At 39.0% G+C, this 12489-nt stretch overlaps 1 protein-coding gene across 1 annotated transcript in view; it reads right to left on the bottom strand.

Moving 5' to 3' along the window:
* Positions 1-8113: 8113 nt before the first annotated feature.
* Positions 8114-12489, bottom strand: part of AHRR (aryl hydrocarbon receptor repressor) — a 28683-nt gene continuing 24307 nt past the window's right edge. Inside the window, exons 8-9 of the mRNA XM_010176138.2 lie at positions 11867-12008; positions 8114-9233 (exon numbers count right to left, since the gene is read on the bottom strand). Coding sequence (XP_010174440.2) covers positions 8114-9233; positions 11867-12008 — 1262 coding nt within the window. The remainder of the gene's footprint in view (positions 9234-11866; positions 12009-12489) is intronic.

The raw sequence follows: 12489 nt of genomic DNA, 5'->3' as shown, positions 1-12489 counted from the left end.
CCCCCGGGGCGGCTGCTGGGGCTGGAGCTGTGCCTGCCCGCCGCCAGCCTGCCAAAGCGCTCCAGCGGCCCAAGTAGCCAGCACGTGTCCCCAAAACGCATGCCTACGTGCACATGGTACATGCACAAACTAATGCTCGAGTGGTTGTGATATTCTCTCCAGAAATGTGCCCTTAATTTTGGGGATCACGCAATACTAGTTAGGCCAAAACTGCTGGTACATCTCAATGCACCTATTCTTTAATCTTGTCCTCCACTGTGGTTCCTTGAGGAGGAACAGCAAGGGCATTTGTACTTCAGAATTATTAGCTGAGTTTGATGGCAAATTACACACATTTTCAAGATGAACGGTATTATTTATACTGGTATTTTTAATGGGCATTTCTGTAACAGTCGGAGGCCTTTAAACGGACTCACATTAAAATGCTTGATAATTATTTGTGGTTCTAATCTCAAAACATAAAATGGACTAATTTAAAACACTGCACTGTACATGTTGTGTAATAATTCCATATCCTTCTTTTAAAAGAAAATTACAAATTAAAAGTGCAATTGCACAGTGAAAGAATAAACACGTATAGAAGAAATGAGAGAAGCAAAAGAGGAGCAAATGGGTTCCCTGATTCTTTGAAAGAGACACCTTGAGTTTTTGAAAGGGAAACCAGGCCTAAACACAAAACACAAAGGGATTTGGAAATATATATATTTGCAGAATTAAACTGTTGGTGACGCTCAGGGGTTTCCTGGCAGTACAGCCTCCTGAAGAGAGGAGGTTTCACCAGCAAAGTTATTTTTTTCTGTTTTAGGAGTACAGCTGTAATAAATGAGTACCTCTCTTTTATTAAGGAGGGCAGGGGAGAAATGGGGGATTGCACTTGTGCCTAGCATTGTTTTGGCAAAACTTTTGAAGCATGCCTAAAGTGGAAATAAAGCTACAGACACAGAAAACAGAAAGGGTGAAGGCCACAGTGTACCACCGTATAACATTTAAAAGGTACAAAAGCTAGAGGAAGAAAAAATGTCTTTGATTGACAGAACTGCCTTTAAAGAAGAAAGTGTCCTTTGGTTTTGTTAAGAAGCTGTCTAAGGAGGAATGGGTGTGAGGAAAGACCCCTTCAGAAGAAGGAAGTTTACTGACTGTGTAGAGGAAGCATCTTTCTGGCTATGATAATAAAAGAAAAAAATGAATACTGTTACTGAGAATTGCCTTTTTCAAGTTCTTTCTTAGAAAGACAAAATTTTAAAAAGCCCAACAAAAGAGTTGATGCTTGCCTCTCCTTATCTCACATTTCAAATGAACAAAGGATGGATACACATGGTCCAAAAGTTAAAAAAAAAAAAGAGGGTCAGAAGGGGGAGTAATGGGACAAGGAAGGGAGAGAGCAAGGTGTGACCTAAGAAGAGGCAGAACAGCAGTGTAATACCTATGACACCCTCCTGTGCAAAATGGGGAGCTCTAGACCAGAACTTCACCTGATTTTTTTAAAGCAGCCTTTTAATTAGTTAAATACAATTACTCATACTAGCTAAGCAGCTGATGTTCTTTCCTTTACATTCTGCCATGGTTTTGTATTAGTCATTGGAATACCATAAATCTACCAATACAAATGTGAAACTGAAAGTTTGGGCTATTGTACAGCTGTCCCTGGAGCCCAGTTGCATAAAGAAAATGAGCTGCATGACTGAGCTACAGTGAACCAGCAGCAAGAGAGTTAATGCAGGCACTGAATTTGCCAGAGTTTCAAAGACTAACTCCAGGAAAAGAGCAGAAGCACTTTGTGCTGCCTAGAATGATGCTTGCAGTCTGACTGAGAAATACAACTTAGCATTGAATTACCTCAATCCTTGTTTTCAATAAATTATTTTCAGCCTGAAAAGTTACAAATTAGTTCCACAGGAAAAATAAGGACATGATTTCAGAGCCCAGAGGTACTAGCAGTGGGTGGAGAATTAATGCTGTAGTCACACAATAATTACACATAGACAGTAATATATCAATCAAGGTGATCTTTTTTCTATGCAAAATTTGTCTTAACAGTCTTTTCTTACTTTCCCTCCAAACCTCCACCCAAAGAAAGTCTTTGCCTAAGCAACTGCCTAAGCACAGGCGAGTGCTTGGATCTCCACACTTTTTAAAAACAAAAAAAACCAAAACAAACCAAACCAAAACAAAACAACCCTTTGTGGTTTTAGTATATTTTTCAGCCTGTCACGGATTATTTTGTTCAGAAATATTTCTGACAGCATGATAGGGAAATATATTTCTAATGACAAGAACATATGCAACATATTCAAACATGACAAAGATATTGGTCTATGAACATAAGCTACCAGCAGCCCTCTTGTATGAATTCTCTGCAGGTAGGTAAAAACCTTTTGACTACAACCTGAGCATGACCACCTGCAGAATCTCTTTGCTCCGTACATGTTACAAAGGTCTGCTTCAGTTGTGACACGTGATTTCACATAGGGCTTTGCAAGATTGAAAAGAGAAGAAGAAACTCCAGGAAAAGAAACTCCATTTCTAGTGAGAATTTTTCTACAGTCTGGTTTAGGTTTAGGGTTTTTTGTCTTAATATAATCAGAAAAGTCTTTCCATTTTGAATGTTTACACTAAGACAGTATAGAGAAAGGGAGGAAGAGAGCAGAAAGAAAAGACAAGAACAGAACAACAGCTCTATACCTCCATCATTCTGAGGTTGGGTTTTTTAGTTACATGACACTCTGATGAAAGAAAATAAGTATGTTACCTTTTTTTCCACTACCTAAGGCAATGTATGTATTCATAGGTAGGGGAAATGGTGTCTTCTAACTGTTTCAATTAAAACATCAGACATTGTTAACACAAATTAATGGCTTTTCTGAAATAGCTACAGTGGGTGAGGCTGTCCTACTTAAGTTCCAATATGGCTTCAACACAAAAGAGTTAAGAAAGTCTTATAGGCAGCAGAAGCTGATCTTATCCCACAGAATATTCCTTGCCTCAGGCTTGTTGCCTTCCACTTAAGTATTCGTAAGCACTAGGAATTTCTGGAAGAATTGCACATGCCCTGTCAATCTCAATATCATTATCAAAGGATCAGTGCCTAAAGTCTTACTGAACTGGCTGATGCACAAATGTCAGACCTCCCCATGCCATCCAGAGGAGACTCAGTTCTACGGATTTTAAGAACACATCGCTGTGTTCTAATGAAGAGCGATTAAAACACAGAGATACTTCATATTACCATATTACAATCAATTTCCTACAGAGAATTTAGGTACAGTCCCTTGATCTTTCATTTCATTTGTTAAATCTCCAAACTGAGGACCACCTGAAATCAGCCTACCCCTTGCACACTGCTGCCCTCACTTCAGATTTTCAAAGCAAACCTCTACTTTGGTTTTGAGTCTAAAGCGAATATAAATTATTGATAATGTTATCTACAGTGGAGGTCTGCCCCAGTTTCAGCCACTGGTATAACTGCATCCCAGCAAACCCTAGAAACAGCAGGAAAATTTTTACTGTACAAGTTTACCCCTAGCTCAAATCAGGTTGGTTTTCAGTAAAAATAGTGGGTTACAATGTTGTACTTCAGTTGGACTAGCATTTGTATGGTGCTCAGCCGTTGTCCGCTGATCGCTAAAATCAGGCCACACTCTCAGTAAAGACCTCATTCCGCAGCTTTAGCATTGGTAATAGTCTCTGCTCTCTGTGCACGGAGTAACATCTCCGAGTGAGACCCATTTTCAGAGCTTTTAAAACTGCTCACCTTCAATACCAAAAAATACCCTCCCTGCACACCAGAATTCATGAGTTCATTCTGTTTCAGCATCTGGAGAATTTATGGCTGAAGAAGTTCCAACGCTATCATCAGTCAGATGTTAGAAGCACACACAAGAAAAAGAAAGGCATTTCTTTGAGCCTGAATGCTCCAAGTTCATATCAGGCAAGCGTTTGACTAGGCATTTCTTCTACAAGAATAGGTTTTTTATTGTTGTTACAATAAATGCATTGGGAGGTTCCTAAAACAGACTTTAGGACTGCGCTTGAGGCATACAAATACCAGCTCATTAAGGATAAAAGCTAAATGCCAGTGACTGAAAACAACTGTAACCCTACTTCTCAGTGCTAGTTTTAAAATAATACCAAAGCAACAACAACCACTAAGAAAATGTAACCACTGAAAACAACTGCTCTGTCTTTCACACTGTTTACTGATCAGTGTCAGGGCATTATTAATGTCTGCATATAAAAAGATTTTATAAGATTAAATCAGTGGCAATTTAACAGGGTACAGTGCAATGTCAGATTTCAGTCCAAACTCAATCCAGGGCACATGTCCTGTGGAGGGGATGAAGGAATATCTGTGCCTTTTTAGGATGTTTCCACTGTCCTTTCCAAATGGTGTAATATACCAAGTAATTAGAAGGACCTGGTCTTTGTTTACCATCAATAGTGGTTAGCGATTGTCCAAAAAAAGGGCAAGCTGATGATCTCTTTATAAGCACAGTTAGTTCTTAGGAGACTGATGCATATGTGTGATAACTTAGACTAGAAAGAATTCCACTGATACCATATTTTTTTTTATGTGAGACCTGGAATAACAACTCAAATGTAGATTAAGTGGGACAAATTCAAATGTGATGCACAGGATAAGTGTGTTTTTCTTGAGTTCAGACTTTATAGAATGGTAAGTAAGCAAATCTGACTGCATTTACACAGGAGAGTGTCAGAAGTTGACATCTCACTTTTGAGTCACATATTCATCCATCCTCCTAGAAGAAGGCCATTACATTTCTTATATCAGATTAGATTCTCTTACATGCAGAAGCTTCATCTACCTCTATAATATCAAATAAGATGTGTAAAATGTGACTAGGCTTGTTGGGAACATAAGGAAAATCATCCCAGCTGAACTAAGCCAGGGAAGTCTTAGGGTAGATAGAGTTATGTCAACAAAATAGCCTTTATTCTGTCATGGAGATATCTATAAATAATTCCTGTATAAGTTACTTACACACTGAAGAGAGAAATCTGGCTGGTATAGTTCTCCTGCTGTAGTCATGCCAGGAAATATTTCTAAGCACAGACAAGGCATTCAGTGGCACAGTCCTCTACAGAGTTGCACCTGGTGTGACCACTTTCACCTGTGCAAAATGGCACCAGCATGTCCAGATGAGGATAATAGTGTTTTACAGTCATGTTGCATCAATGTAAATGACAAGAGAAGGTGCAAGGTAGTGTGAAGCCAGGCCCAGGTACTCCTATTCAGAGAGGTGTGACAGTGAGTCCAAGCGTGGAATTAAACGAGTAGCTTTTCAGCAGCCATGCTGGCATGTCCTCCACTTGCCACCAGCCATCTATTTCCACACTACTGTGTCTCCACACTATCCCATTTCTGCCAGGCAGCTGCACAAGGAGCTGGACTGGAGAATATTACAGGGTTCATAGCACAACCCTACCAGTGGCTGCGCTGCCACAGCAGAGTGTTTGACTCTGGGACCTAAGCAGTGCCACTGCTGCACACCAAGCAGTGGCCTATGAGAGCTCCTCTGAGAGAGTCAAAAAGGAACTGCTGCTCTTTGTTTTGTAGATAGTGAATCAACAAGGTGGAGTTTTGTAGTGCCACTGATATATGACAGTCTCACTCTATATAAGTATCCAGTTTGCTTGCCCAGAAGTATTTTTGCAATCAGGATTAAATTTATGTGACATGAACAGTGGGGTACCAGAGAGTGGTGTAAATTCCACCATCACAGTCTTACCTCTCAAAGGCATCTGATGTTGCATTGCACCCATGGGTAAGAGTATTAAGCCAATGATATCAAGACTGTCTCAAATAAGAGGCAACACTTAGCCAAGAGGGAACCGATTTAGCCCAGACACAAAAAAAGAGAGATGTTCATATGGCTTTGGGAATGGTCAGCTGGACTATGGCGGATTTAACTTAAGATACAGTAAGACATTATTGCACTTCTTTACTGTCCTCTCTTGCCTTCCTGCTGGGAATACCGCCTTCTGCGGGACAGTCATCAAAAGGTACGTATGTTATCACATGTGTTAACATTTCACTGTCACGTGCAGCATTTCAGATCAAGCCATTGTTCACAAGCACTTAACTGACATGCAGAGAATGTTTATCTTTACATCTGCCAACTCTAATGTACAGGCAGTAATTTCTATCAAAGACAGTCTTGGAGAAGAGCAGCCTCCCAGGTGCAGAACCATTCCCCTACCTGAAAACTATCGTTACTCCATGTATTTATAGCATTCACGAGAAGTTTATGCCACTTTTCTGGCATGTAAAGCCATGCCCTTAGTGACTAGTAGATACAGAAATGATGACATTATAATTATTTACAACATTTTGAAAAAGAAAACATTCATTATAGGACTTCAAAAAGCACATATACACCTAAGCTTTTTTTAAATGATGTAGTTTTTATATAGGTGAAGTTTATATAAAGTTGAAATAGTGCAATTTTTAAACAAAAGTTAGTGCAGGAGTCAAGCTACAACAACAAAAACTGAAACAAGTTTTAGATTTTTTTTTTTTTGTGGAAATGCATTACTGCCTGGGTTCAAAGGAAAGCATAGGCATCTGTTTTCAAAAGCACCAAAGTGCTTTTGAAAGGTATGTCTCCTCCAATTAGCTCTCAGTGAGATTAAGATTTTCTTTTTGGAATGAAACTAGGATGCTTTTAAAAATAACCCATCTAATCTTGGTGTGGGATTTGGTTTTGATGTCAGGTGAAAAAGTCTAAGGAGCTGCTATCAGTCAAAGAGATACTATCAAATAAAAAAGTGCATTTCCTTTGTTTATGTTGCAAACAACAGCAAAGAAAATAATTGGAGAAATATTTTCTTCTCATGTACATTTAACAGCACTTTGTAACTCATTTATAGAGGTGGATAACATCCCATTGTTCAGTCTTTCAAAGAGCAATGTTAAAGGCTGATGGCTTTTAAATGGAAAAATAAGGGTACTAAAATATTAGTATTATCAAGGTGTGGGAAAAAAATGGAAGACTGATGAGGAGGATTGTAAACACACTCAAGTGACTTGCAGCTGAGGTGTCAAAAACCACATATATCATACTAATTGTTGCTGTAGCTTTGCGTTTTGGACAAGTAACAACGTCTGTGTTTAGATAATATAGGCCTGTGATAGACTTAGAGGCACCCTACCAAACATATTGAGATTCCTGCCCTGCTGTGGGAAAGATCAAAGCATGGTGGTAAACTACACCTGGGCGAATCCCTGACAGACAGGCACAATCAGCAGGTTCCATCGCCCTCTAGCAAGGACCGAGCTCCATGGTGTCCCTGTCCCTGCTTGAGTGCCTCTGCCCAGGTGCTGCTTTGGGGATCCCCCAGCTGGTGAGGTAATGAATATAAATTTATTCTTCACATTTCATCCCTGGTTTTCTGGTTGTTCCTGTGTCCTTCCTGTGCCAGCTCACACACAAAGAAACTTGGGAAGAACTTCAGTTTGAAGTTAAATAATTCCTAATGCATTTTATGAAAGTAATTTAATTGTTTTAAGTAATGCTGTCCTTCTAAATTAAGAAGTTGCTTTGGGAAGCCCTTGCCTGTTGCTATCAATTTAATGTTGAGATAAAGAAGTACCTGATGCTTCTTGTTAGAGTAGCAAAAAAATAAAAATGCAAAAAGTCGTAAGGTAAACTGGCCACACTGGAGACCATAAACATTTTCTCTTTGCACAGAGGCATCCCATCAGCTTGAGAAAAACAAACAGAACAAAGGCAGGAAACAGAAATAGCTAGACCTTGGTAATGAACTGTAGACAAGAGAGGAAAGATGATAAAGATAAATTAGCAGGTATACCTGTGCAGTGAGTAATGATTATTTTTTTGTGCCTGAGGTTTTTACTTTCTTTCTTTCCAAGGATCACCAAGAGAAGGGCAGTGCGGGGGGTGGGGGTTGGTGAAGGGGGTGTGTGTGTGTGTCTGTGTTTTCTTATTCTCACACACAGATGCACACACACACACACACACTCACTCAAATTCTCTCCACTTGCTTTTAATTTTAGTAACTCATTTAACCCAACTGGAAGAGAATCTACAACTTCTTTCTTTTAACATTATAAATATTTCAAATGTTATAAAATCTATTGTAAAAATGTACATTCAGTGGTTTTATGAGGCACAGAACCTGCTAATGTATTTTCAGGGAAGCTCAGATGTATTCTGTTCTGTCCACTGTTGGACAACGGTGGAGAATCCAGGGGTTCACGCTTGATTGCTTGAACCAAGCAGGGGTTTTTAAATTCGCACGGCATTTTAAAACACTCATTATTCTGCTCTTTCTCCTCCCCTGGGCTGGGGCTGTAGAAGTGGCCATAGCACGCCATGTGCGGCAGGTCAGGCATGCTTTCCAAACACCCGGAGGAGTTCTGAGGGCAAAACGGGGCTACCTCCTTGCTACGTGAACCTTTGCAAGATCTGCTCAGGTTTGGGTTGTTGGGGTGATTTGCTACGATGCATTGCCAGTTATGCGGTGCATATAGGCAGTGCCTTGGCTTCTGGCAAGGTGAGGCTGGCTCACAGAGGTCCGGTTCTGTTTTGAGGTGCACTCTATTGGGGTAGCTAAACACCTGCTTTCTCACCGAGCTGTTCTCATCCGGCCAGGCTCGGTTTTGCGACATCAGGTAGTTATCGGCAATGTTTTCGGAATCGGAATCATACTCCGTTTTGATAGGCATCTCCAAGGGAAAGGCTGCGTCATAGAGAGACTCTGAGGATATTAATGGTCTCTGCAGTTTCAGATGGTCCGTCGCATAGTTCTCCACACAACGCTGTTGTACACCAGGGTAAGACTGGCAGCTCTCTGTGCTTCCCCAGTGGGAAGGGCAAGTTGATGCTAAATTTAAGAAACTTTGATCTCTGTTGTAGAATGATCCAGCTCTCCTGTTTGAACATGTGTTCATTCGCTGGCTCATAGAACAAGAGCTTGAGTTTCTTAAAGTCCAGCTACTGTTTGTTGTGCAGTTGTTTTGAATGCCTAAAACTGATGTGTTAGAACTGAGAGGTTCCTCTTGCACAAAACACTCACCATTTGTATGAGGCTCAAACTTCACTTTTACATTATCTTGTTCGGCTTTTACTGCTGCCCAGTTAAGATGCTTCCACTGGCCCACAGTTTCAATGGCACTGTTATAAGAAAGTCCTTCCAGGTTTCCTTTCAAACTGGAAAAACCACTTGGTATCTTCAGTTGTTCATCTTCTTCCCTTTCAATAACAGTAGAAAAAACCAGTCAGTCAGAGGTTTTGAAATGAATGCTTTCTGGCATACAAACAGAGTGGGTCAACATACATTACAAGTGATACTCTGTCCTTAACTTAATATGGGACTTTCATGCTCTTATCCATTTAACCTCTGCATTTGTTTGAGAGAAAGAAAAAGGGCATGCATGTATCTGAGCATCAGTGTGCGTGCACAGCTACCTTTCTGTGGCACCGTTTCATTTAAATTCTGACATGCTTTTATGCTTCCATTTCAGGTACACAGTTCACAAAGACTTTAAATATTGTAGTATGGTAGCTACCTTACACTTCCATTCTTCCCTTAAAATATATCTAAATAATATTTGTGTGCAGAAAAATCTGGAGATAAAATGCAAAGAGTATGTTAAATGAGATGTATTTTGTTAATAAGGAATTATTTGGACACGTAAGAACTTTCTGATCAAAATTATTTAAGGAAGAACCACGGGGGTCTTATATTTTGAGGATGCAGAGTTAGCTGAGAGGAAATAAAATGCCTGAATTAAGTGTCCAGAATAGTCACAGATGTTCATATTTGGTGTAGGTTTGTTTTACATGTCTAACTTAATTCATGTTATCTTTCATTTTCTAAGATGGCCAGTGAATTAATTTTTTGTGACCTCCAGCTTAAGTACTCAACATCAGTGAAGAGCTCTGGCAGAGAAAGCTGCCTGAGCATTTCCATGCCCAATGCAGTAGTTTTCAGAACTTGGGGGCCAAATCTTCAGGTTCAGGTTTTATCTGGAATTCACTAACACACTGATTCCTGACCAGGCAGGATTAGTGCTATGAAACCACCCTCTCCCTCTTCAAACAAGTAATGTACATCTTATTAAGGCACTGAGCATGAAAACCTGGAGAGCTAGTAAGTGTTTTAGAAGGCTTTTTCTCAGCTCATTGTTAAACTTCTTCCTTAGGTATGGACTCAATGTGCAGGTATAGGATTTTCCAGTAGAGGGAGTCCATGTTGTTACAAAGAGAGATCGTCCCACTGTAATAAACGTACACCAAGAAAGAAGAGTATTTTCTCTTTTTTTTTTTTTTCATGAGGTATTAACTTTTTGCAGTCCTCTGATAAATAGTTATTGTTATTTCTAATCTTGGGATGCAAATTATATGATAAAAGTTTGCTGCAGAACCAGCTTCTCAGGAAATGGTCTAATAGGGAAGCAATAGACTGAACAAAATGCAATAGTCACAAAAGCTTAGACCCCCAAAATGAACTATTTTACAGTGAAATAGTATCTACTGAAAATTCTCAAAAAGAAAGTATGTTTTCAGGAAGAGAGCATACATTTTAACAAAAAAAGTAGTAAGGATGAAGTCTATTGCAGGCTATCAGGACAGAACTGCATATAATCTCTAAAGCCAGCTCTTGTAACACTTCAGTTTGCAGGAGCTATCAAGCACAAAAGAAGGATTTCAACCATTCAGAGGGTAAAAATGTAACTAAATAAACATCAAAGAACATGCTTAATTACACAAAAAATATTTAGTATTAGAGACTTGAATACAAGAAACAGCCCCTTCTAATCTGCTTCTTAATAGAAGTTAATTCCCTCACACAGCAAGGTGATGTTTGTGCTGTCCCAGTAAAGGTGAAGAGTTCTACCACCTCCAGGTCGGAGCTTTCCATGTGGATCCTGGGAGATACACTGCCTGCAAGGGATATCTACTGTGGAAGTTCAGAGACACTTTCATTTATTTATTCCACCTGTGAGGCATCCTAAAGGAAAAAAACAGTGATAACAGCCCCATTTTTTTTCACGGGGCCAAACCTCCTGGCCCCTGCTTATTCAGTCCAATCTCTTATCTCTTCCCACAGACCAGCCTGAAGAGGTACCTCAACAAGGCTCACAGGAACTGGAAGAAACAATCCCATGGGGGAAGGAAGAAAAGCCTATTTGGGAGGAAAGGGTAAAATCCAGTGGTGATGTCCTCTTTGAATGCAAATCTTAGAGATTAGCTTCCACTCCAAGGCTGAGCCTCCAGCCAACTAGATCATACAATGAATATGAGCATCCCTGTTTAGATTATGTTGAACATCCACAACTGAAAACATGAGCTCAGCTGACATCCATAAATTAAAAAAAAAACAAACTTAGCATAATCAAATGTTAAAAAGTAGAAAAACCAGGACACTAAATCAGTGAAGAGTTTCAGCTGCAAAGTAAAACAAAATCCCAAAATACATTTTTGTACAAGAAAGGCAAAACATATTCATAATCATACTTCAAACTAAATCAGTGAAGAGTTTCAGCTGCAAAGTAAAACAAAATCCCAAAATACATTTTTGTACAAGAAAGGCAAAACATATTCATAATCAAGCATATTGGTTTTGAAGTATTCTGTTTTAGTATGTATGCACACTCAACTTCAGAAAAAAAAAAGACTGAAGAAAAGAAATAAATATTCTTTAGGATTACAACAGCCATTTCATACAATCCAAGACAAAAATGGATTTTCATTTTGTAAGTACACTAAATCCTTTTCATTCAGCTCATAAGTCACTACAGTCCTTTTAAAGATCTCATACATAAAGAATATATTAATTTTTCTGAAATATAGGGGGGGGTAGTATTGGAAAATATACTTACTTTAACATTTGCTGTTGAGCAAGTACATATTCTGAACAACCACTGCGATACAGAAGTTGAGTGTTAGCTTGAACCCAGACCCAGCGATCTTCATTTGTTTGTACTTTGACTAGAGAAATGCCATTTTCTCCATTATTCTTTGCTATACAATTTAAAAGAAAATCTATGTTAATACCAGGAGTATTTAGTATTTTTTCTTATGTAAGCTGCAGGTGAATGTTCACAGGTTTGTTTGCTGCCTTGGAATCATCAGCATAGGAAAGTACAAGCTAAAATATGTCACAAAACTAGGCAACTTACATTTAAAAATAAAATTTGAAAAGCCTAATGAGGCATTTAAACTGTAACCAAGAATTTTTCAGTATTATTAGTTCATTATAATTTTTCCCTCTCAGTAAAAATACTATACCAACAATAAAATGTTCATGAGAAACGGGGCTATGACAGAGGAATAGTTTTAAAAAAGTTAAAAGTTTCCAGCAGGTAAAACAGAAGGCTAAGTACAACTCTACCCAACAAGAAGTTGCCTATTGGGGTAGGCTCACCATCAACATTTTATCCATTGTAAAATCTGAAATACAGCATATATTCTCATAATATTGCCACAGCAAACACTAGAAAAG

Source organism: Antrostomus carolinensis, unplaced genomic scaffold (assembly GCF_000700745.2).
Source record: "Antrostomus carolinensis isolate BGI_N321 unplaced genomic scaffold, ASM70074v2 scaffold42240, whole genome shotgun sequence".
Lineage (NCBI taxonomy): Eukaryota > Metazoa > Chordata > Aves > Caprimulgiformes > Caprimulgidae > Antrostomus > Antrostomus carolinensis.
Note: the sequence above shows the minus strand (reverse complement) of the source record. Positions and strands in the feature narration are given on the sequence as shown.